Here is a 26,993-nt window from a genome sequence, read left to right as displayed (position 1 = left end):
CCAGAAAGCCCTTCATGTCTCTATCAATGTAATAACTCCCCCAGCAGTTATCCTACCCACACTTTTAATATCATAGATTGTTTTGCTTCTATCTGAACTTTATACAAATGGAATCCTAGAGCATGTGCCTTTATGTATCTGTCTCCTTTTCTCAACATTATTTTTATGAAAACCATCCATGTTGTTGCAAGTAGTTGTAGTTTGTTCATTTCCGTTGCTGTATAAAATTCCACTATGTAAGTATCATCATAACTCACTTATGCGTTTCTACTGTTGGTAAGACATTTGGGCTGTTTTTGATATTTGTGTGTTACAGATAGTGCTTCTGTGAATACTCTCAACTGGGTCTTTTGCTGAACATGCCTATATTTGTGTAGGATAAATTCTAAGAATAGAATTGGTGAGTCAAAAGACACATGCCTTCAGCTAAGCAGGCATTTGCCCAAAGTGGTCTCCACCATCAGTGTCCCAGAATTCCAGTTGCTGCTTATCACCATACTTCATGCCATGTCTTTGACATTTTAGCCCTTTTGGTAGATCTGTTCATGAGTGCAGTGTGGTCTTAGTTTGTATTTCTCATGACTAGTGCTGTTGAGCACTTGTTAATATATTTGTTGGCAATTTGGATAAAGCGAGTCAATTTTCATGAATATTAAGTAGGTAACATAGGTGGTATGTGAAGATGGCAGATATCCTACAGGTGATAATTCAATGACTAAAATTCAGTAAACACTGCTTTCATTAAAGAATCTTCTACTAATTGATATATTTTATTTCTTTAACAAAGCTTTTGCTCTGGTAAATTCAATTTAATAAACGCTTATTGAGAGCTCATTATGAATAACCTCCTATGCAGAATGGTGTCAGGCCACCAAGGTCTATGTCATTGAAAGCTGCCCAGAGGAGACCACATCTAAGCCGAGTCTAGAAGCAGGAGCAGGGTCTGACTGTGGGGCAGAAAGTGGAAGCTAATGTACTGGAAAGGCTTGAATAAAACCTGTAGGTGTGAAGGTGTATGAAACTTTCAGGAAATTCCACATTTGCAGGTGTGACTACCATAACTGATAAAGAAAACTGCCAACTCGCTTTCTGTAGGGAATTAAGACTTGAAAAATGACACTTAACATTAGCCTCCAGAAGAACCAAGGGCCTAGAGTAAGCTGGGCTTAGGGTTCAGTTGCATTACAAATATCAAGTTGTGTAGCTTGAAGTATTTGAATTTAACTCATATCATTTACCAATTATTTTTATACCAAGAGAAATATTGTCGTGCTTACGTGGCCTTTTGCTTTCCATGTTAGGCCTGATGTCAGCTCTCTAAAATGCAGGAGTGAGCAATACATTTATTGTCATTGAGAGTATCTGGAGAAACAGTATAAACGCTATAATTTTTCCAGCTAAGATGCTGTTACCGATGAAACAGAAAAGCACTGACAGCCTCTAGTTATACAGATAGGCATTTCATTATTCTTTTCTGGGTTGCAATTATTTATTTCTAACTAATGTTTTGCATTAGCATTAAAAAACACTCCTTTCAAAAGTACAAGCAATAGTCAAAGGCATTGTCTTTGTCTGAAGTTACATTTTATTTGCTATTCAAAAAATAAAGGTCTTCTTTTTATCACCTTACATTTTAATATATTTTAATGAAACCTTTCAGAATGATTAGAAGATTTTCTTCCCCACTAGTTTCAAGAATATTTGAAGAATTTAAAATACTGTAGGGAAGGTCTGTAATTTCTGAACATACCTTGTTCTCTTTCAAGGCCAAGTATAACTCAGTTGTTGAAAGCAATTATGGTGGAGATAAATATGAAGAAAGTGTGTCTTTCTCTAGAGTCAGTAATTACAGCATGTGGTATTCTTTACCTGTAGGTTGAAGAAAAAGTCCCAGTCGGTGGATATTACGGCTCCAGGGTTCAACCCTTTGGCTGGTGCAGGAAAGCAAATGCCACAAGCCAGTAAACCCACCACACCCAAGACGTCCATCATTGAAGAAGAGCAGAACAACGCAGCAAATTCCCAGAAGCATCCTTCCCGAAGGAGTGAGCTGAAGAGGTTCTACACCATTGGTGAGCACCACGATTTATGCAAGTGAATAGATGGGATCTATCCAAACAGCACAGTGAATGCGTGGGGCTGTGGTTAAATGTCCCTTGTTTATATAACGTGTACAGTCCTCCCTCAGTATCCACTGGTTCCAGGACCCTTCAGGGACACCAAAATCCAAGGATGCTCAAGCCCCTTATATAAAACGGCCTAGTATTTGCATATAACCTACACACATCCTCCCATATACTTTAAATCATCTCTAGGTTACTTGTAATACCGAATGTAATGTAAATGCTATGTAAGTAGTACTGGATGTGCAGAAGATTCAAGTTTTGCTTTTTTTGGAACTTGCTGGATATTCCCCCCCAAATATCTTCAATCCTTGGTTGGTTGAATACGTGGATGTGGAAGCTGCAGATACAGAGGGCCGACTGTATATCTTTCTGATGGTTTATGGTGGACATCTCATACGGTCTGAACGTGGAGTTGGAAAAATACTGCACACCTTCAGCAAAGTTAAGTAAGAGAGTAGGCCTGAGGACCTTCTCTATCCTGCCTAAGAGAAGTAAATTACATATATATGGTTTTCCAAGTTTTAAGCTTATGTGCTACTATTTTCATTTTTGCCAGTCTTTAGCCGGGCGCCGTTTTTGTTTTGGGTTTTCGGTTTTTGCTCTTTTCCTTCTCCCTCCAGGCTTTCAAGTGGCTGACCCTGTTCTGTCAGGTTGTTGAGACAGTGGTTGATGTCAGCCTGTAACTAACAAAGCCACTAAGAAAATAGAAAATTATTACGTTCTGAGGAAGGACAGATTATGTTGTAGGTCCGTTTTTACCTTGCACATTACTTCACATTGGAGAGATTGAATCACGTCCAGATCCCAATGTATGACAGGGTAGTAGGCTGTGGATAGGGTAGACATTATGCCACCTTTTTCCCAGGTAGAATAATATCCTGTAATTTTGAACATTAACACTTAATTGGAGTGTTAGAGGTAATCAATTCAAATAAGTCGAATTACCAACTTTTATGTACCAGTATTTGTTCATCATGTCTTTGGCCTTGATTTTTAACTCACAATAACAATTTTCAGTGTTTTAGGTCTAATTGAGACACAAGTTGCTAAACATATGTATGGTAGAGGTGATGTGTAGGGGAGATGAATCTACCAGGAAGAAGGTGGATGCTTCGGTGTTGCTTATTATTTCATTTGGAGAGATTTGGTCATCACCAAAGTCCTTAATAGTAGACACTGTTGGCTTAATGGCTTTACTAAAGTTACATCAAAGGGGTCATGTTTTTCTTGGTATCCAGCACCCCACCACCCCATTATGGGATGTTTGGAATTTTTTCTCGGATATTTTAGTGTCTCTATCTAGAAATGTAATCAGATCAGATTTCTACCATTTTATATCTTCTTCCTATATCTACTCTCAGGTTTCCTTTTTTTCCACATGAAGATGTTAAAGTCTTATTTTTTAATAGACAACAAGCATGGTGTCTTTGAGGATGTCAGTGGTCAGCTATAATGAGAATTGATATACGAGAGTGTAGACAGGTACATATTTCCATTTTTAAAACTTATGATAGCAGAGTTCTAAAAATCAATCAACTAGAAAAGCCCGTGACGTTTACATAACTGCTTCTCTCTCCATTTTCCAATGTCCTCTCCTCCCACCCTTCAACATGTCCACTACCATCTACTGCTTTTCTGATTTATTAACTGGATAAGAAGACAATATTTTGCCTTCAGAAAATAAAGTTTATCTTATAAACTCAATATTCCTTAAAGATGAGAAAATGAGGGTAAAACATTGACCCCCAGCTTGGCCAATGTAAATAAACAACTAAGCCTGAAAGATAGAATTCTAAATGGTGAGTTTGGATTGCAGAAAGATGAACTATCAGTTATTTTAAATAGTCCTACAGCTAGTGAATGTTTATTTTTGGATTTGCAACAGTTTGATTCATAAGCAATGTCAGTGGCATGTCTGTATGTTAAAATAGACCTGGAGACATTTTCAAGGCTGAAATATTAGCAACCACGTAATCACCTATATTGAAAGATCATTTCACAAAACAAGCCTATTTCAGTATCCCTTAGTAAATGTATTGGTAATAAAGACAACAACAATTATAACTGCCATTTATTGGTAATTCCAAATACTAGGCACACATTAAGCTCCTTTCTTCTCTCTCAGTTGATCCTCACAACTCTTGTAAGTATTATACTCTCTATTTTTTTTAGATGAGGGATAGAACCTTAAAGAAATTAAAGAAAAAACTGTGAGCCAGAGATAGCCAACTCTGTGAATGAAATTAACCTTCTTGTGACATTTTAGAGTCTGCCTTTTATGTCACTCGGAAGGATACCATCCCCGTCTAGAGAGGTGAGCCCGAGGAGTTTCTTTGAGTGCTACAGTGGAGTGATATTTTTACTGCAATCCCCAGAAAATTTCACTTAAGGAAACCATGCCAACTAACCCATCCACCAGCCAACATGCCCTTTCATTTAAAGATATCTTTCAATGTCTCAATTTATAGCTCACACAACTGGAAAACCCTGGGAGCCCTCTTGTGGCCAAGTTGCTACTACATTTAAGTTTAGCAATGAAGTGCAGTACTATATTTAAGTAATCATTCTAGGAATTGAAGACTTTTTAAATTAAAAAAAAGAACTAGAAAATTTTGGACTTATTTAAATGTCTCTTAGTGGCTAATGAGTGGCTGCAGTAGCTTCTCTAGAAATTTCTTTTGATCTCACAGCTTTTATCCCTCATGCATTTATGTATAGGATCTACTTCCTGTTGAGAGAACTCTAGGAAATAGAAATGATTGCCTCCTTGTATAGACAATAGATTTAGGTCCTTAATTATTCCTAATAACAGAAACATGTTAAAACAATTACAGCAGCAAAAAAAAAAATGGCACGGCATAAACTCATTACTTTTTATAGGAAAACGATCCATCTTATAAGAAGTATAATAAAATTTCATTGTTTTGATATAAGCAGAGGAAAAGCTGTTCTCTATTGGTGTGAGATATATGCAGCTTCAGCTAAATTAAAAGGAGAGTAACCACTATATCAGGACTGTGGCTAAAGAAAGAGTTTGTTCTGTGCTGCTTTTGTTACCAACTGTATAATCTTGCTCAGTTACTTACCATCACTTGACCTTAACCTTCTCATCTGGACAGTGACAGATTTAGACCAAATCAGTCTTTCTGAGTATTTTTTCTTGCTCGCTTTTTATTATACAGTTGACCATATGAAGTACTGTATATGTTTTCTATTGCTGTGAAACAAATTAACACAAACTTAGCTGTTTAAAACAACACCCATCTATCAGCTCACAGCTGTGTAGGTCAGAAATCCACAAAACATGACTATACTTTCTGCTCGGGGTATCTACAAGGCTAAAATCAAGGTGTTAGCTGCGCTGAGTTCTTGTCTGGAGGTGGGTTCAGCTCGGGAAATGTATGCTTCCAAGTTCATTCCTTTTGTTGGCAGAATTCAGTTCCTTGAAGTGGTAGGTCTGAGGTCCCCATTTCCTGGTTGGCTGTCAGCTGGGGCTCACTCTTAGCTTTCAGAGGCTCCTCTCTTCCCTTGCCATGTGGCCTCTTCCATCTTCAAGCCAGTAACTGCATGTCAAATCCTTCTCTTATGAATCTCTAGTTTCCTCTCCTTGGGCTAGCCAAGAAAGCTCTCTGCTTTAAATGGCTTATGTAATTAGGTCAGGGCCACCCAGATGATCTTCCTGTTTCGAAGTCAATAAAACCTAATCATGGGAGTAATGTCCATCACATTCACAGGCCTGGGGATCACACACGTGTGTACCTTACAGGGGTGAGGCATCTTGGGGACCATCTTAGAATTCTGCCTAACACATTGTACACCACTTACCCAGTGCACACTCAACCACCAACATAGCTGAAAAAAATTTCCTGAGAACATTTCCTTACTATCTATTCTGATCGTTATTTTCATTTTTTTAAATGCAATCTCAGCACACGAAACTGACTACATGGTCTGTTAATGAGTTGTGACTTACAACTGGACTAGATATTTGAAGTCCTTCAGGTACTTACAATTCTATTATTATTTTTAAATAAAAGTGTTAATTAGAACTAGAATAATATAATATTAAATTAGTGGACTGGCTCTAATGGGTAAACAGATGAAAACAGAATAGAATTGTTCCCTACTCCAGTTTTTGTTTGTGCTCAGTAAAACTACTTGAGTTTAACAATGTATATAAGAAACCTATATCCTTCAAAAACATAGTCCCTACTTAAAGATGGAAAATGAAACCAAATAGCAGACTCATATTTTTAATACTCCATGTATTCTCTACATTTAATTTAGAGAACTACATGTAAGGACTTCTGAAAAGAGTTTTAAAGCAGATGTAGAGATAGTGAAGAAGACTCGGCATGCAGAATCCAGAAGTGTCCCAGCACTCCCTAAGCTGGGCTTGTAAATCCATGTAATATTCATTCCTTGATTCAGAATCTAAAGCCAGAGTTCGTACATCTCTCTCCAGCATCTGTGACTATTAGTAAAATGTGCTGATGTCTTTCCATTCTGAGACTTTTTTCGCTTGACAGTTAGGAAGTGGGACAGGTCTTGAATAGATGTCTCCATAATCAGAGTCATTCAGTGACACACCAAATGCTGATTAGTCCTCGATCAGACCCAGCTGTGTGAAGGCCTCATAGAAGATGCTGCTCAGAATAAGAAGGGTAAAACAGAGATCCCTGCGCTTGAGGTGTTCATCACGTCTCGGTGGGGGAGGGAGTGCTTGGTTAAAATAGGCACACCAGTGAGTAGAATACAAGACAGATGCTCTCAATGCCATGGGTGGGGCCAGAGGTAGGGGAGATGAGTGAGGAGTAGCGGAGGGCAGGGGAGGTTCACTCAAAGTGCTGTGGAATCCAGAAGATGGAGAAATCACATCAGACCTTAAAGGCACTCTGGGGCTCTTTGTTCGCTTCATAGATCTAGGCACTGTTCATCACCCTCCGTTCTCGCTGCCTTGACATCTAGCACTTAGCTGTCTTCCTTATCTTCTTGTGTTAGCATGTCTCCATACCAAATCTCAATTCTTATGAGTAGGAAAGGATGGCATTAATGTCATTAATCCTAACACTGAGTACAGTGTAAGGCACACAGTAAGTGCTAAATAAACTTTGGGGGCGGCAAAGAGGAGGGAGGGGGGGTGCTGGTGGAGGTAGTGGAGATGAACCTTGCCCTTTTCAGTGGAGGAGGAGGGAGGAAATGGGCCAAGAGCTTAGTGTAAAGAAGAGCTTTGAATACTTCCAGGCATGAGAGAAGGATTGGAACCCCTGCTGTGGAGAACAATGAATAAGATCTACAACTTTTAAATCTGTTAGAAATTAGAAAAAGGTTAGATTTAGCAAAATCCTTTTTAAATTTCTTTATTTAGTTATTTATTATTTTGCGGTACGTGGGCCTCTCACTGTTGTGGCCCCTCCCGCTAAGGAGCACAGGCTCCGGACGCAGGCTCAGCGGCCGTGGCTCACGGGGCCCAGCCACTCCGCGGCACGTGGGATCTTCCCGGACCGGGGCACGAACCTGTGTCCCCTGCGTCGGCAGGCAGACTCTCAACCACTGCGCCACCAGGGAAGCCCTTAATTTTTTTTTTTAATTGAAGTATAATTGATTTACAGTGTTGTGATAATTTCTGTTGTACAGGAAAGTGACTCAGTTACATTACATACATATATATACATGTGTGTGTGTGTGTATATATATATATTCTTTTTCAGATTCTTTTCCATTATAGGTTATTATAAGATATTGAATATAGCTCCCTATGCTATACAGTAGGTCCTTATTTTATTTGTAGTAATTTGTATCTGTTAATCCCAAATTCCCAATTTATCCCTCCCCCCTTTCCCCTTTGGTAACCATAGGTTTGTTTTCTACGTCTACGAGTCTATTTTTGTTTCGTAAATAAGTTCATTTGTACCATTTTTTTAGGTTCCACATATAAGTGATATCATATGATATTTGCCTTTCTCTGTCTGACCTATTTCACTTAGTATGATAATCTCTACGTTCATCCATGTTGCTGCAAATGGCATTATTTCATTTTTATGGCTGAGTAATATTCCATTTTCTGTGTGTGTGTGTGTGTGTGTGTGTGTGTGTGTGTGTACACATCTTTATATCATCTTCTTTATCCATTCATCTGGGGTTTTTTTTTAATATTTATTTATTTTTGGCTGTGTCATGTCAGTTGCGGCATGTGGGATCTTTCGTTGCGGTGCACAGGCTCTTCGCTGGGGCACGTGGGCGTCTCTCTAGTTGTGGCTCACGGGTTCCAGAGTACGTGGCCTCTATAGTTGCGGCACACAGGCTCTCTAGTTGTGGCATGCGGGCTCAGTGATGCGCGGGCTTAGTTACCCCGCAGCATGTGGGATCTTAGTCCCCTGTCCAGGGGTTGAACCTGCATCCCCTGCATTGGAAGGCGGATTCTTAACCACTGGACCACCAGGGAAGTCCCTCCGTTCATCTGTTGATGGACATTTAGGTTGCTTCCATGTCTTGACTATTGTAGATAGTGCTGCTGTGAACATTGGGGTGCATGTATGTTTTCAAATTAGAGCTTTTGTCTCTTCCAGATATATGCCCATGAGTGGGATTGCTGGATCATATGGTAACTCTACTTCTAGGTTTTAAGGAACGTCCATACCGTTCTCCATAGTAGCTGTACCAATTTACATTCCCACCAACAGTGTAGGAACATTCCCTTTTCTCCACACCCTCTCCAACATTTATTATTTGTAAACTTTGTGATGATGGCCATTCTGACTGGTGTGAAATGATACCTCATTGTAGTTTTGATTTGCATTTCTCTAATAATTAACAGTGTTGAGCATCTTTTCAATGTGGCTGTTGGCCATCTGTATGTCTTCTTTGGAGAAATGTCCATTTAGATCTTCTGCCCATTTTTTTTGATTGGGTTGTTTGCCTTTTTGATAATGAGCTGTATGAGCTGTTTGTATATTTTGGAAATTAAGCCCTTGTCGGTCGCATAATTTGCAAATATTTTCTCCCATTCCTTAGGTTGTCTTTTTTTTTGTTTATGGTTTCCTTTGCTGTGCAAAAGCTTATAAGATTGATTAGGTCCCATTTGTTTATTTTTGCTTTTATTTCTTTTGCCTTGGGAGACTGACCTAAGAAAACATTGCTACGATTTATGTCAGAGAACATTTTGCCTGTGTTCTCTTCTAGGAGTTTAATGGTGTCATGTATTACATTTAAAGCTCCCTTTTATTATGCTATTTATTTATTTATTTACTTACTTATTTATTATAAGGAAGGTCAGTAGTAATATACCTTTGTTTATTTTTTAATTTAGTAATTTAAGTATTCTCATTTTTCTTTTTTTTTTTAACATCTTTATTGGGGTATAATTGCTTTACAATGGTGTGTTAGTTTCTGCTTTATAACAAAGTGAATCAGCTATACATATACATATGTTCCCATATCTCTTCCCTCTTGCGTCTCCCTCCCTCCCACCCTCCCTATCCCACCGCTCTAGGTGGTCACAAAGCACCGAGCTGATCTCCCTGTGCTATGCGGCTGCTTCCCACTAGCTATCTGCCTTACGTTTGTTAGTGTATATATGTCTAGGCCTCTCTCTCGCTTTGTCACAGCTCACCCTTCCCCCTCCCCATATCCTCAAGTCTGTTCTCCAGTAGGTCTGTGTCTTTATTCCTGTCTTACCCCTAGGTTCTTCATGACATTGTTTTTCTTAAATTCCATATATATGTGTTCGTATACGGTATTTGTCTTTCTCTTTCTGACTTACTTCACTCTGTATGACAGACTCTAGATCCATCCACCTCATTACAAATAGCTCTATTTCGTTTCTTTTTGTGGCTGAGTAATATTCCATTGTATATATGTGCCACGTCTTCTTTATCCATTCATCGGATGATGGGCACTTAGGTTGTTTCCATCTCCAGGCTATTGTAAATAGAGCTGCAGTGAACATTTTGGTACATGACTCTTTTTGAATTTTGGTTCTCTCAGGGTATATGCCCAGTAGTGGGATTGCTGGGTCGTATGGTAGTTCTATTTGTAGTTTTTTAAGGAACCTCCATACTGTTCTCCATAGTGGCTGAACCAATTCACATTGATTATGCTATTTAAATGCTCTCTGCAAGTTCAAAGACAAGGCAGAAAAGGGTTGAAGTTAGCCTTCCTTGGTTCTTGGCTCAGCACGGCTTCCAAACAGGGCCAGTAGGGGGCTCCTTGAATAACAGGTGTCTGCATAATACTTCTGGAACTTTCCTTCAGTTGAGACTTCCGTGCAGGTCCTCACCTTGTCAAGCGAACTCACAGTCTGCTCACGCCTTTTAATCTCTTGTTTGCCCTCGTGGATCAGTCTCTACCTTTTGTCCTTTCTATATTAATCTCACTGTATCACCTTCTCTTTGTTGAATACCATGTATGATGAATCAGTCAGTGTTCTCTACACAGTAATTTCCAGTTATATTCAGGTAAACAAATTCTGGGTTTATTTGGTGGATGTGTTTAACTCAAACTTTTTCATATATGAAAATATGTTCCTTCACTTATTAACCTATTCACTTATTAATTAAATAAATATTTATTAAATGCCTACTACAAACCAGGCCTTGTTCAAAGTGCCACTAATACAAGAGAAAATAAGGCCAAGTCCAGGCACTCAGGTGCTTATACTCTAGTGGGAAAAACAGGGTATAAATAAGCAACTGGTTATTCATTGTCAATGAATAGTAAGTTTTTAAAGAAAAATAAAACAGGTTAATGGAGGAGGGCGATAGAAAAGTTACTCTGTAAAATGTGTTTAAACCTTATACAATTTTTATAAACATTCTAGCAGATAAATGATACAGTTCTGAGAAATCAGTTAGGCTGGTTTCAATTACAGGACATTCGATACATTAATAATAGATTTTTCAAAGAGTTGTTTTTCGCTTGTCATAGAATTAATTTATGAAAAGACTAATGGAATTGATATTTGCAGCATGAAGAAGAAAATGATTGAGGGAAAATTTAATGATCCTCAAGCTTCCCAGCATTGTTTTGAAAAGGAGGTGCCCAGATGTTCTTCACTTCTCCCAAGGAAAGAATAGGTTGTAGCAAAGAATATAAAAATCAAATACTGGGGGAATGTAACAATTTGAGCACCGTTACTGGGGAAGTTTGGGTCGTGTTTTCTAAAGTACAGCTGTTATGTCTTTAGAGTGGTTTAGGCATCAACTTGCCTGGAAAAGTGCTCCGATCAGCTCTCCAAGACCCTGAATGGTTTTGATCAGTGGCAGGAAGGCGGAAGGGTAGTCATTCATTCCACTGCATTTACTGAGCTCCTTCTTTTGGTCCCAGAGGCAGGATGGATCAAGGGTGAGGAACTTGGCCTCTGGAATCTGATGTCTAAGTTGGAATCCCATTCCCCCTGCTAGTTATGTGACCATAAACAAGGCACTTAGAATCTCAAAGCTCAGTGTCTTCACTTATAAAAGGAAATAAAACTGATGCTTCCTGAAAGGGCCGTTGTGAGGAGTAAATGAAGTAGTCTATGTAAAGTGCTTATAATAGTGCCTAGAACATGGAAGTTCTCCATGAATATTAGTGAGCTTGTTATTGTCGTTGTGCATTAAAGATGTGGCATGAATGAGGCGTCATGATCGCTGCCCACCTGCTATGTGAAGCTAGCCTCCTGCCCTGATCCTTGTGGATATGCTCACTTATCCCCTGGTTTTTAGCAGGTGGTTCCTCATTCCCCACAAGATAAGGTTGTTTGTTGCTCTGTAGACCTTTCATGCTCTGCCCCAGTTTACTCTCCAGCTTAGTCTCAGACCCCAGCCCCACACTCTAGCCATGCTCATTGTGGTTTCCCAAAGGTGTCCTTCCGTATGATGTATGATGGGCTTTATGGAAGTGTTTCCTTCTGCCTAGAACAGTGTTAGGATTCCATCCAAATTCCCCTCATACTTGGCCACACCTTCCCCAGATTTGATCAACATGAAAAGATTCAAAGCATTTTAACATATGCATTGTCAGTTTTTTAGGTGACTAAAAAATACATGTTAAATTCAGTGAATGCTTATAACATTCCTAAAAGATGAGTAGGATACTTATTATGGCCACCATATAGCATTCTTGGGAATTGAGTCTCTGAAAGTTGAATGACTTTTTCATGATCACACTGGAAATGGTGGCAAAGTCAAGGAAAGAATAAGTAGATTGATAACTAAGGTAAACAGTTTGTCTTCTGCATGTTTTCAGGTCAATTCTCTTCTCAAAAACAAAAACAAAAATGAAATTTGATCATTGACAGAGATCTCAGTAAGTGGTTTCGCAAGGACTAGTCCATACCTTTTATAGTGAAACAGATGCATTAAAAAAAGAATACTAGTTTTTCATGAAATTACATTTATTCGATTAAAGTGACCATCTTTTCCTTCTTTTGCCCATCCTTCCTTCTTTCTTTCCTTCTTCCCCTCCTCTCTTTTCTTCTTTTCTCACCTCCTTTTCGTGTTAAAATGGACTGCCTTCTGCGAAATGATGGCATAGTATATATATTGCTTTTGTAGAATTTTTTAATAAGATGTGTTTTTTTTGTTTTGTTTTGCGTTACGCGGGCCTCTCACCGCTGTGGCCTCTCCCGCGGCGGAGCACAGGCTCCGGACACGCAGGCTCAGCGGCCATGGCTCACGGGCCCAGCCGCTCCACGGCATGTGGGCTCTTCCCGGACCAGGACACAAACCCGCGTCCTCCGCATCGGCAGGCAGACTCCCAACCACTGCGCCACCAGGGAAGCCCTAAGATGTGTTATTTTTAAATCTCCTCACTTGTCAAAATTAAGTTAGGAAATGTCCCCCAAATATTCTTTTGAAATATTACTCTTCTGTGAACTTGTAAAAGTCTGACATCCACTGATCTTGTCCTTTGCCCTGCCTTCAGAATAGAATATCTTCAACATTCCAAACTTAATGAAGCACAGATAAATACAAATTTGTATCTTACTAACTCCAGCCTGCTTACATATTGAAAAGAGAGCCTACAGAATTAGGGGTTCCCTGGGAATTCTTCTGAGTAGTTGGCAAAATTAAAACAGTAATAACTAGTTTGGAAACTCTAAAAAGGTAAAAGCAAGACACGTATTTAACTATTTTTTAATTGCAATACACCAGGCATTTAAAAATATCACCACATAACTTATATGCCTCTCCTTCTGAATCCAGACTTTTTAATTATAAGAATAAAAAAGATCGACTCTAAAGTGAAAATATTGTAGCAGGAAAGAGAAAGAAAAAAAAGGAAAAGACTAATCTCGCTGGAGGTGACACATTCTGCAGCATGAAACTAGGTCACCGCTGAACCAGAACCTTCTCTCCACGCTAGAAGATTCTTCATGTAAAAGCAGGAAGTCTCTGATTTAATCAGAACCAACTTGGCACACAGGTCACTGTCTGTAAGCACAGAAACTAAAATGGGTAACTGCTCGGAGGGTTCAGATTAAATTATGTTCTTGAGAAAAATGACTTTGTTTTGAATTGATGTTTGTTTGATGACTTCTTATACTTTCTGGGTCACAAGATTATTTAAGGAAAATTATTCTGTTGCTGAGGTTCCTTGTTATACATGGAATCTGGACTTCCCTAAATGGACCTGGGCTTTTCACAGATTTCAAAGACTGCTGCACATGTAGAAGTGCGTTTTCTTTTTGACCCACATTGCATTAGATTGGGCCATTTGTATTAAGATAATGGAATTTGAAGATATTGAAAATCCAAGTTCAATTTTTTTGTTTACTTGTGGGGTAAGCAGACCTTGGGATTCGGTGTATGAGAATCTGCGTCTGTGTGTATGTGCTGGAGGGGTATTTGAATGGGTTTTTATTTCATGTCATTTAAAAAATTCCATTTAAAATCCACTTTAAAACATGAGGCCTAGGAAAACCACAAATGAAAACTTCTTTTCCAGTCTAGACTAAATATGAACACTTTATTTCTTTCAAGAGAAATTAGATTTTTTAACTAAGCATTTATACAATTTTAACTAAATTTTACTAAGCAGTAGAGGTGTACTCAGAAAGAAGAAAAAGATATTTGTTTGATACCCCTATAGATTGGTAATGTTTGTAACATGCTAGATAAGCTTGCCAACTGTAATTTACAAAGTTACCACCATATTTTGTACATTTGCCATATTCTCTTTTGCCCTGATTCTGTTATTGTTCTCTGTCAGAGGTAATCAACCCAGGATCGAGAAACACAGCTTAATCATGGCTGTGATAAATGGATTAAGAAATGTCAATACCCCAGGGTTTCCTTGAGCTACTGGTGTTGGTTTGGTATTTGAGTTGCAGTATAACTTATAACTTATTAGAAACAAATTATACCTGTCAATTTATTTAATGATTTCTAAGCAGCCTAATTGAAGCTATACTGGTTAAAATTGTGTAATAATTTAAACAGACATTGTTTCGTGGTGGAGAAATAATCATGATCTTATTTGAAATTTGCTAAATCCCTATGACAATAAATCCGTCAGCACTGCCAGCCATCAGAACTTGCCCTTTCCCCCTGCCAACGCTTGTAGGAACGTTCCTTTCCACTGAACCATGGCTAGGGGAAGAAAATGACAGATTATTAAGAAATACCTGCTTTGTTTTAAACATTAAGGGATAGAATTAATGGCATTTTGAACAGTGAAATATGTTCAAATTTCCCCCGTATTTCCATTTTTTAAAAAAAGCATCAATTTAAAGAGTTTCTGGGATCTTGCAAATATTCAGAAATAAAGCTATTGATAGCCCCTTGTTATGTTGCACACCTGAAACTAATATAATGTCTATGTCAATTATACCTCGATGAAAAATATATTTAAAAAAGCAATTGATATCTCCTGATTTTTTAGGATATGGCTTTTCTTCCTACTTCATATCTAAAGACATTTTTCACACATTAAAAAAACCTGCAAGATTCATGCTCCTCAACAAAATTTTGACCATGTTCACACTCTGACCAAAAGAATATTACTGAGAAGAATGTGAAAATAGTTGAAAGTGAGACACAATTGAGGGAAATGCTTCTATTGGCTATTTCTGCCAGAGGTTTTGAAATGACTTTGACTATAGTTAATTACTTTGAACAGCCCAATTATAAATGTTTCGGTGACCATTCCTAATAGATTCACTATAAATCATGTGCACATGTACATGCAAGCAAGCTTTTAGTGAGCTATTTTAAAACTTCACTAATTCACAGCTTGAATCATCTGGACAGACTATGACCTAAAAAGCCTTTGTGTCAGTATAATCTATGAATAAAAGGCTATGTGAATTCTTAATGGAAACATGATTTCAGAATACAGAAAATATTATGTTCAGCAAATTAGCTTAACAGCCTTTTAGTAGGTAAAAATACCTGCTAAGAGAAATTCATGTAATGGTTTTGAAGTAATGTTATCTAATACTTAACCTATTTCATGTTACTATGTATGTTTGAAGATAACAAAGTTAAATACCTTCAAAATATTATCTGAATAAGTCTTTAGCTATTTAGATGGATGTTTCCTGGAGGAGAAGGCCTATATTGTCTGTGTAATCATAGCCGACACATCTTAGCATCCCATTGCCTCCATTCTCCTTGGTCATTTATTTGGTCAGCCTGTTTCATGAGTTGGAATCTTAAGTCTTCTGGTACATTCAGTCTTATGGACATTAAATATTAAGATGTTACACATTAAGTATATGGACGATAGTCCATCACAGAGAAATCAGTAAGTCTTTAAACAGTGCCTGCCTACCTGCTGCATCACAATATTTTTTATTTGCTAGGATTTGCACTCAAGAATCCTTGGACTTAATTTTGTTGCTTAAATTTTAATATGTCGATAGAAAGGACATTGATTTCCTCCCCTAGTTCTCTGAGCCAAAGGAGGCAAAAATTATCATCAGTAGTATATTGGAAATAAAATATCATAGGTGCCCACAGGGAGTTTTACCTTGTGACTCTGTTTATTGAGTGTCTCATAAACCAGTTCAAAACAATTTCCTTTTTAATTAGGTAATTTTAGTGTCTTTGAGGTCTTTTTCAAGTATTATTTCAAGTGAGTCATTGTATAGCAGAACAGCAGAATACTGTTTACTCTAACTAAAGAAACAGGGTATCTGGTGTGCTATTTGAGGCTACAAAGTTTCACTTCCTACTTTAAATAATTCTCTCAAATTACAGATCTTTCTTGATATGAGAAACATTCTTGTAAATAAACATAGGGTGAGTGGGATGGGATAGGGATAGCCAAAAAGTCGCACTAAAATAAGAAAAAGAGGAATATCAATAGTAATTCCCTGTCTCCATGCTCTCATTTATTTTTTTCACCTCTACCACTAAATAAGCCTATCTAAATCTTAGTTCAGTGGTCAGTTTTAAGAATGCTTATTCATTCATTTAATAAATGAATGACCACTGTTGACAATTGGCAGTTGGAGATGAGGCTTGAGAAAGAAGAGGGGCCAGATAATGGGGCGTCTTGTGGGCTGTACTATAGAATTTGGACTTAATCATGACACCTTGGGAATTGTTGAAGGTTTTTGCCTAGGGGAGTACCTTGATAAGGTTGCTTTATAGAGAGATGTTTTGAGCATCATATGGAGAATAGGTTGGGGCTATACATGCCTAGAGACAGAATAATCTTTTAGATGTATAAGTGTCAGGGCTAATTAGATATTATGCTGTACGGCTTAAGAGCTTTGGCTCTGGAACTACACAGATCTAGTTTTGGATACCCGCACAGCCATTCTAAGTAGCTCTGTGACCTTGGACAAGTCACTTAACCTCACTGATTTTCCTTTGGGAAGTGAGAATATTACCCTGTACCACTCAGGTTTGTAATAAGGTTTATATGAGGTAATGTGTACAAATTGCTTACTAGATCCTGGCACAGTGTAACACACAGTAGAAGTTAAATAAAAAGTAAAGTATCAAAATAATATTAATTGAGAGTGACAAAGTCCTAATCTAGGGCAGAGGCAATATGAGAGGAGAGAATTACAGAGAGGTGATGGATATAAATGGGGAGGAACTGGTGACCAGCTGGAAATGAAAAAGAAGAAGATTTTCCAATCAGTTCTATGATTTCAAGTTTTGAATGCTTGAAGCAATGATAGCTGACATTTTTCCATTAAGGTATATCTTCTTTTCTAAACCAAAACAAATATCTCTATGGGCCAGAAAAGGGGTAGAAACACATAGCAATAAAGGAGCATGGAACCCACAGTCAAGAACAGCTCAAGAGGACATGATATCTGAATGTAATGTGGTATCCTGGATGGGCTCCTGGAACAGAAAAGGGACATTAAGTCAAAATGTAAGGAAGTCTGGATAAAGTATGGACTTTAGTTAATAGTAATGTATCAGTATTAGCTTATTAATTATAACAAATGTAACTAATCAATATAAGAGGTTAATAATAGGGGAAACTGGGTATGGGATATATGAGAACTCTGTACTATCTTAGCAATTTTTCGATAAATCTAAAAACTTTTCTCAAATAGAAAATTCTATTAAAAAAAAAATGGGTACCATGCACATTAGAAGAACAGAGCCCCACTTACTTCTTCAAATTTAGCAGCTGAGCAGGGATTCCCAACCATGAAAGGCTGGAAAAAGCTGTGATTACTGCCCACCCTGGGTTGTGGCTCAGCGTAAGCTTCAGAGGCCAGAGGAAACAGAGAGGCTTGGAACCTGGACCTAGGAGAAGCCACCCCTCCATTCCACAGCCGAATCGATTTTCTCGCCATGAGCCACCAATACAAGACCTTGTTCTGGAATGGAAGTCTCGGGGGCAAGTTGAGCTAAGAGGAAAATGGCCAGAGGAAGTGAAGGCACTAGAGAGAGGGAAAAAAATGTGAAACCTAAAAGCTCGCTCTCAAGAGGAGTCCGAAACTAAAATTGAAGTACACGAGGAAAGCTAAAACTGAGGAAGTCAACAAAATCAACAACTGGGTGAGGAATTCACTAGAGAAGATGGAAAAAAAAAAAAAAAAAACTGTTAGTTTTTAAATTGACTTTATGATTTGTGTGAGGCTTCTAGGATAACTGTTGAGTTTCTGATTTGAACACCTAGGTGCATGGGGTTAGCATTCACAAAGATGGGAAATGCTCAGGGGATAGCTATTGAAATGGGATATTGAGTTCGATTGTGGGTCCGTTGAGCTTTGAGATTCCTGGGGGGATAGGCAGTTGGATCTGCAGTTCTGGTGCACAGGAGGTAGGTTTAGGATGAAGATGTCTCTCCAAATCAGCATGTAAGTATAACGGAGTTTCTTAAGAAGAGTGAATAAAGTGATAAAGAAAAGAGTCCTCCCCAAAATTTAAGGGGTAGGACCAGACCAACAGGCTGCAAAGGAAACTGAGAAAGGACGAACAGGGACGTAGGAGGAATCTTTGTGGTTCCCTCAAGCTCTATAATCCTATAAATTATCCCCTTGTTGCCTCTACTAGTTATTTAGGAAAGAAATGAAACTATGCCATTCATATGACCAAACATGCAAAAGATTATCATGATGAGGCCTTGACATCCTAGTATGCAGGAATAAATGTGTTCAAGAAAGCTATGTTGGAAGAGGGGCAGGGGGAATATTCTTTGTCAAAGAGAGAGGGAACAGCAACTTCTCTTTGGTTCCCTTCTTTGGTCATCCCCTGTGATTTAAGTCTACTGGAGTAATAAAATCTGTCAAGAAAAATGGGATGAACTGGGATTGATGTCTTAAGTGTCACATCAGAAACATTTTGATGTTAAAGGCAAACGGTTTCTATCTGATTTAGAGGAATGTCAATGCATCCGAAAACATCTCTTTCCAGTATTGAATCAGTATTCATGAGTCTGTTCTCTTAGCGTAAATCACACTTGTGATTCATTCTCTTTGAACACCCTGCTTATTGCAGAGTCATGTCACATCACACAGTCTGAGAACTTTCTCCTCCCTTATTTGGGGACTTGTAGAAAACTTCAGGATAAGCAGCAGACAGCAAATGACTCAGGGGTTCAAGGCGGTTCCGTGATACACCACCTGAAGAGGGGAAAGGCTTGGTTTTTTTTTTAATCTGTTTTTCCCCAATTGTTTTTATTTATTTATTTATTTATTATTTTTTTAACATCTTTATTGGAGTATAATTGCTTTACAATGGTGTGTTAGTTTCTGCTTTATAACAAAGTGAATCAGCTATACATATACATATGTTCCCATATCTCTTCCCTCTTGCGTCTCCCTCCCTCCCACCCTCCCTATCCCACCCCTCCAGGTGGTCACAAAGCACCGAGCTGATCTCCCTGTGCTGTGCGGCTGCTTCCCACTAGCTATCTACCTTACTTTTCAACAGCAGCACCCAGAAAGGAAAGCTTTAAAGCCTTCAGACTATTCTAAAGAATCCCTTCTTAAATGGGAGAATCTTATAAAAATGCAGAGGCTGACTCAGTAGGCCTGGGGTGGGACCCACCATTTCGCATTTGTAACAACAATCCAGGTGCTGCTGGTCCATGAATAGCAAGGCTGGTCTATAGAGCCTGCAGGCATCTTCACGAGGAAACACATATAAAGTATTTTTCAGTATTTGGACCCAAGTTATCATCCTGGACTAAAAATATATCTTGAAGACTTAATGTTCCTTTCTTGAAACAGACTACTGCTACGCCAAGCCCTTAATACCTATGCTATTAGAAACTTTCAGAGTAAGAATAAGAACGTGGATACACCCACACATGCATACGCATAGTTTTCATACTATCAGATACACAAATTACCCTAAAGCAGTAATAGATAAAATTGTTTTGTTAAGATTAGAGAATTTGCCACGTGTTAGCAGCTTCTGAATTTGATTAGTCGAGGGTGCTAAATGGGACATTATCTTGTAATTTAGTGCAGAGCAGGAGAAATAACTAGGTTCTGAAACAAAAGAGACAGGTTAGAATTTAGCAATTCACTGGCTGTTTTAGCTCTGCTATTCACCAGTTGTATGGGTCACGTTTGTTGATCAGTTTTTTTCAACTATTCAATGGGAATAAAAACACTTTCTTCATAGGCTTTTTGTGAGTATTAAATAAAACAATGCATGTAAAGCTCTTAGTACTGAATCTGGTTAGTAAATTCTTAACAGATAGTTCCTCTTTCATTAAAGAAAGAGAATGAAAATGGAAAGATGTCAATGGGCAAGTAATAGCCAATCAGTAATAATCAATAATAAGTAGTCTTACTTGGGGAAAATTCGTTATTGCTATATTTTAATGTCTATATATATTAATTTTGTCCTGAAAGCAAACATGAGGTTTCTGCATCAGACTTAAGATTACCTACAGCAATAACAGCACTGATTCCCCTTCCCTGGCAGCAGCTTGATGAAGGGCAATGTCAACCCTGCTTGTAGGAGTTTGTACTGCAGGGAGCCTGAAATATCAATCTGGACATTTATACAGGAGCTGGACAGCTGCCCTGCTCCCCTCTGGAAAGAGGGAGAGAAATCTTTGTCCGTAATATGTATGAATCTTCTCTGGTCCCTAAATTTTTATAACCCTTGGCACAACAAACAAGATAGCTCAGGGTTTTAGCCTCCTTTGAAATATAAACACATAGATCCAGGGAGATAAATCTCTGTCTGTCTCCAGAGCTCTTCATTTATTCAGCCATCCTTTTACCTAGATGCCAATTTTTTTGCTAAATATGGACCTTCCGATGGCCCCTCCTCCCCTCCCATCCCCTCCCTATGACTCCTGAACTTTCAGTACAGTTTATACAAATTAAGACATTTTGTCTGTGATAGGATTTCCTGTGGAAACGGATGGAAAGACTAGGTTCCTTGTCCTGGTTGAATTGGCAGAAATAGGTAGAACTGACAGACCCATAGGATAGAGAGACCCACCCCTGACATTAGGGTCAGACAGATCATCGTTAATAGTGGAAAGAGGCGACTCAAAAATCAGATAACTTTGAAACTGTTCCCACATTTACTGCTCATGAAAGGTGTGGTCCTGGACCTGGGTCACTTATCCTCCCAGAATTCTAACTGCTACTTGAAAAACTAGGGAATTTGCGATCCACATGATCAGGAAAACCCCTCTGAGCCTTTAATACATGGATTTTAATATTTTTAACTGTGGTGCCTTTTATTAGCGTTCCCTTCAAACAAAGTTATTTTGAGCATTGACCTTTTTTTGGCATAACCCCTATCTAAATACAAAACAACATTTGTTCTTAAAAACAGCTGCAGTTACTTGTACCTTGTCCTTTCTGTCATTTTTAGTATTCTTTCATGAGAGTTGTTTGTTCAAAACCTAGGCTAGGCTCTTTTACCAAAACGTACAAGTCTCAGGTTGGAACTGCTTATTTCCTGTTCGTGATTCCAACCATTCATCATGATGTGTCCTTTTACAGCCTCCTAAACTCCTTTTATTTAGTGTAATTGTTTTGCTGCGTTAAAAGAAGCAATCTTTATACTAATTAAATCATTTACAGAAAGGAACCTTTTCTCAGTGGTTATGTTCTTTGCTTTGGTTTCATGACCCCAGATAGTTCTCACAAACTCAACAATTCTGAATAGCATGGAAATAGGTGTTTTGAGTGCAATAAAGCATAGCTAAAGTTAAGCATGCAAAAATGCGTGTGGAGCTGGCTTCTGCAAAGTGGGGAAGACGAAGGAGAAAAAAATCCCAACAGTTATAAGCACATGTGTGTGCTGGACACTATGCATTATCATTTCATTTAATTATCATAAAAATTTTGTGATAGGTTTTTTTTTGGTCATATGTGTACATGTATACACGAGATTCAAAGGTATCGCATGGTTTTCCCAAGGTCGTCCAACTCGTAAGGGGTAGAACAAAGATTTAAATCCACGTTGGACTCCAAAACCTATCTATCTTCTTTCCGTTAAATTTCACTTTCTCCAAAGAGTTCTACTCTTTCATAGCAACCTGTTTAACACATGAGATGATGCCTGTATAAGCTCTGCATAAACTGTAAAGTGCTGTACAACTGTGACTTATTACCACTATAATTGATAAAACTGGATAAGTCATTTTAGGTTCCTAAGGAACAATCATAAATAACAGATAAGCGCAATTATGCACTTAGTCTTGCTCATGTAATTTTACTTCTCATATGTGTATTTGAAATAGCATTTTATAATTAATGTATTGTTCCCACTGAAGCACTATACATGCCCTTTTCATATTTTCTCAATGAAAGCAGAATACTGGCAGTGTTTGAAAACTCATTGTATGATTCAACTTGGGACTTCTTACGGAGTGTGTGTGTGTATGTGTGTAGAGTTTTTAGTAAAATCTAAACTGAACTTCTGTCCTGTTTGTTTTCATGCTCTAGTATATTGTGAACTGATAAAATTACAATATTTTTTGACAGGAACCCAAACTAAGTTCACCAAACATATTGCTAAAAAATGGTAAATTAATTTAAAATGTCATGCAATGGAATTGGCTATGAGTTTTTTAAGAATGACTCATGTCAAACAAACCTTTTCTTTTTAAATAGAAGATTTAAGAATTAGAAAAATGTCATAGTGAAAGTATCTTGATTTCAGCAGAGCCATCTGACAAATTTCTTACGACGGTCAGTTAAACAGAGAGAGAAATAAACGAGATGATTCTGTGGATAGCTTTGAGGATGACTAATAATGAGGGGTCAGCTTAGAGAATGGTTTCCTAGTACTGGGCCATAAGGCCTGAATTTTAAGACTTTGTCTCATTCACATTTCACCGTCGTCTTGGCCCATATACAGATAAGCTCTAAATTGACACAATGCTAAGTGAAATCAAAATATGACAAGATAAGTTCACCTTAAATGATTGACTCAAATTGAAAAATTAACATTTAATAAGTTTAAATGTTAATTTTTCTCTGCTTGAAAAAGTCACCTGTACATGTACAGATTTCAGAAAACCTGATTAAACAGCAATTTGGATAAAAAGAGATCCATGGATTTTAGTTTTAGAAGTGGCCTTTCAGCAATGTGACATTGCAAGCCGAAAAAGGGAATCCAGTCTTGAATGATCAGGATCTCAGGGATACCTGCTAGCTGTTTTCTACCTTAAGGAAGAAGGAGCATCCACATGGCTCCCAAGGATAGCTCTAAAACCAATAGGTGGAAGTTCCAAGACCACTTTTTAGCTTAATATAAAGAAGGACTATATGAAAATATGACTGCAAAAAGAAGGGATTCTAAGGCAACTCCTCCCAACAGTTAATCTGTTTTGTTTTTTAAAATAATACATTCTTATTTCATTTTTGCATAAAACCATGGTAATGTCTGTACTGTTCCATTTTTTAGACTATGCAATGCCACAGTCAAATTCTGTTTGCATTTTAATAGACTTCTGAATGATTTCCTTTTTCTTGTAGTACTTCAGCATTACTGCCCTCAATTAGGAGGGCCCCGTAGTAAGAGGCAGTGTAGAAGAGGGTAGAAGCCTTCGCTATAAAGCCGAACATAGCCTGACTTAAATCTAGGCTCTACTAGTTACTATGTGATACTGGGAAGTTTGCTTAATTTCTCTGAACCTCTGTTTCTACATCTCTAAAAAGATGTTGTCTACATCACTAGGCTGCTCTAAGCATTAAATGTAGATAATGTGTTTTTTAAATTAGTAATTTCAAATAAAATATGATAAGTGCTTAACAAATACCCATTAATAATAATTTACAAGAGTATGATAATTCATGTTTTTAAAACAATTAGAAATGTGTCAGACACGTAGTAAGTAGTAGATAAATAAAAGTGAATGATTATTATGTTAGTGTGAAACAAATTGGTATAATGGTGCTCCTGGGATGCAGCACAAATCATTTATTGGGAGATACAGTGGTGAAGAAATGAAGAAAATGAGGTTCATTCATTGTTGCCAAAGCAGGCTGCGTGAGTCGAGGGCTATCATAAAGCCACGTCTAACCCCAAATATTTTCTCTTTCGGTTTGATCCCAAAGACCCCTATGAAAATCACCCACAAGTTATAAAACAAAGAGATGACTTTTTCCAGGGAATCGCTGATCCACCTGTGAAGAAGAAAGGGAATACTTTTGATTCTTGCTTATTAGCACTTTGGCAAAACTGAATTTAGCAGATTGGTGTTCGCTATCTTAGAAGCACAGAAGCGGTTTCCTGAGGTGTGAAGAGCTATGGAAACAGCTGATTTCAGCAAGCCTAAGAGAAGCAGGGCAGGGATTAACACTGAGTGATTGAAAGGCAGAGCAGTCCCTGAGGGATCCCAGGGAGTGAATAGAGATCTCAAAGGCGATAGAGAAGAAACACGTTATACCAAGTGGGGCTAAGATACCAACATTTCATCTAGGCCCTCAGTTGATTGTTGTATTGGCCCTTGGCTCTTATATGTATCATTCTATATTATCTTGAGCATATCCTATGAGTTATGTATTTTTATCTCCATTTAACCAATGAGCAAGTTAGGGCTCAGATAGGTTAAGTAGCTTGCCTGAGATCCCACAGTTAGTAACCAATGAACCAAGGAATTGAGCCTGCCTTTTGTACAAGAGCAGAAATCTGTTTACTCTCTGTCACTGAATGAATAAAATGAGCCTCTCTTTTACAAACACAGCAAACTTATTTCACCATTGAAATAGGGACACAGGTGATCTTCCTAAGCCCTTTGGAAAGAATTCTTTAACTTGACAGAGATTGTCTAGCAGCTAAGATTATATAATAATTGGAGATTACTATGAATATTACCCAACCTGAAATCCTAATGAAATAAGTTCACAAGAAAACACACAGACTGTAAGTAGCCTAAAACAAGTGTTTGCTAAATGGGTGGAGCATCTGATAGGGGGAAATATATTCTCCAATTCTAGGAAGTTTTGGAGGCAAAGCTTCCAAAACTTTCGGTTCGTATTCAGAACTTAAAAAGATCACAAAAACAACTTATTTCTTCTTCCCAATCTGTAGTTCTGCCAAGGTTTATTGAGAAAATGTTACACATTCATGTGTTCACATATATACAACCATAAAATTATTTCCTCTTACTAAATTTCCACTGTGAGTTAGGCTTTTTTGTGTGTGTTTTAATTTCCATTCCCTTCAATAAAACTGTGGTAGCGTTACTGCGTATAAATAGATTCAGTTTAAGTAAATGTCTCAAATATATCATGCTGTTAGCAATAGCCAGAAAGTGATATCACTACAAGAAACTAAATTTGACATTGGCTTGAGGTCTAAGGTCATGAGAAAAAAAAAATAATGAAACTGTGTGTAAATTGGTTCTGGTAGCTCAGAAGATTTGTCCTTTTTTTTTTTTTTTTTTTTTTAGCAAACCATCAAGCTCTGCTTTGTTGTTGTTGTTTTTCATAAATGGATACAGTTTGTGTCAACAATTCCCCCAAAAGTGTTGAGGATATGGTAAATTCCTTTTTTCCTGTCGATTGATCTCAGATATGGCTCGTAAGTCTGTTAGCTTTTGACTTAAGACTCACAAGTCTGAAGTCCCATTTTTATGACTTTTTTATGGTAAGTGGGCTACACCTGCAGAAATTTGCAACTTCTTTTTGCACTGTAAGCATAAAGAAGAGGCTTCCTACGTGTCTGTGCTTCTTGGCAAATCCTCAGTGACTGGCTCCAAATATAGACATTGGGGGATTCTACAGAGCAGGATGGGGAAAAGGAGAAGGAGGCAATCTAATGGGCATGACACTCATTCACAGAATTTCATAAAAGGCTTATTGGTCAAGTACCCTACCTTGAAATTACTTCAATTTAACTAGTTTAAGCTACGTCATGCCTGTCCCATCCCATATGGTCATTCCTTTGTTTTTATACCCATTTTTTTTAAACATCCCCACCTGAGATGCAGTCAGTTTATCTTTGTTTTTCTTCTGGGTTTTATGTTGATGGATTGTTTCATTTTTGAGGACTCGTGTGTGGGGATGAGAGGTTGATTAATGATTCACATGAGAGAAGGTAATGAACATTGTATATACTTGAAACAAAAGAAAAGACCAAAAAAAAAGGAACTCTGTAGAAATTATGTAATTCTTAGCCACAAGTGATTTCTTTAAAAATGTATGAAAAGCTACTGCCTTCCTTAGACAGGATTTTATTTCTTCAGACACAAGTAGGTACATTTCTCCCTACAGATACTCATTAGTCAGCTGATACTATAGACTGTCAGCTAAGGTTTGCTTAGGAAAACAGACCACTCTAGGTATTTGAGCAAGAAAGGACTTAATACAAGGAATTAATGCCTACAAAGCTATGGGAAAGGTTGGGAGAGAAGGGCAGACAGCACTTTCTGGCTTTGAAAAACCTGGAGTGCCAATTTGACAGGAAGCAAGCTCTCAGCTGTCTACAGCACTGAAATAAATGATTTTAGAGACATGGGAGAAGCCTTTGAAAATTTCACATTGCCATCCACCCATAAGTCTACGTTGGCCACTAACAGAGGAAAGAAAAGTCGCCTTATCTTCTCCTTTCCAAGTCTTTATGAATACCTCTAATCGATGGAATCTAAATAGAAAACTTACAGGAGAATAGAAAAAAAATCTAGTTTTTAGGCTTCAAGCCCTTTGGGTCACTGTACTTAAAAGGTCAGGGATGGGACTGCATTGATATCTCTATAACAAGAGAGCACTGTCAGTTCATATAAGTCATAGGTGGAATTTTGTGTTCTCTCCAGAGGACTAGCTTGAGTAATGTTGAGTGAGTTAGCATTCTAAATGTTTACATATCCTTTCTTATCCTGCCTCTTAATTGCAGAGAGGACAGGCTTTTTACTTCCATTTACAAGATGGTGTGCTTGTCAAACTGTATAATCCAAAAGGAGACAGGTATGTGCAACATACAGGTAATAAGGAAGTTACCTAGCAACCAACAATATTGGCAAAATCAGCTTTCCTTAGCC

At 38.0% G+C, this 26,993-nt stretch overlaps 1 protein-coding gene across 2 annotated transcripts in view; it reads left to right on the top strand.

The window, feature by feature from the left end:
* The window catches only part of OXR1 (oxidation resistance 1), a 452,875-nt gene that overhangs the window by 215,025 nt on the left and 210,857 nt on the right, over positions 1–26,993 (top strand). For both annotated transcript variants that reach the window (XM_067711496.1, XM_067711493.1), the window contains exon 3: positions 1,876–2,072. In XM_067711496.1, coding sequence (XP_067567597.1) covers positions 1,876–2,072 — 197 coding nt within the window. The remainder of the gene's footprint in view (positions 1–1,875; positions 2,073–26,993) is intronic.

Source organism: Pseudorca crassidens, chromosome 17, assembly GCF_039906515.1.
Source record: "Pseudorca crassidens isolate mPseCra1 chromosome 17, mPseCra1.hap1, whole genome shotgun sequence".
In the NCBI taxonomy this organism is placed as follows: domain Eukaryota; kingdom Metazoa; phylum Chordata; class Mammalia; order Artiodactyla; family Delphinidae; genus Pseudorca; species Pseudorca crassidens.
The sequence above is the reverse complement of the archived record's forward strand: the minus strand, read 5'-3'. Positions and strand labels throughout refer to the sequence as shown.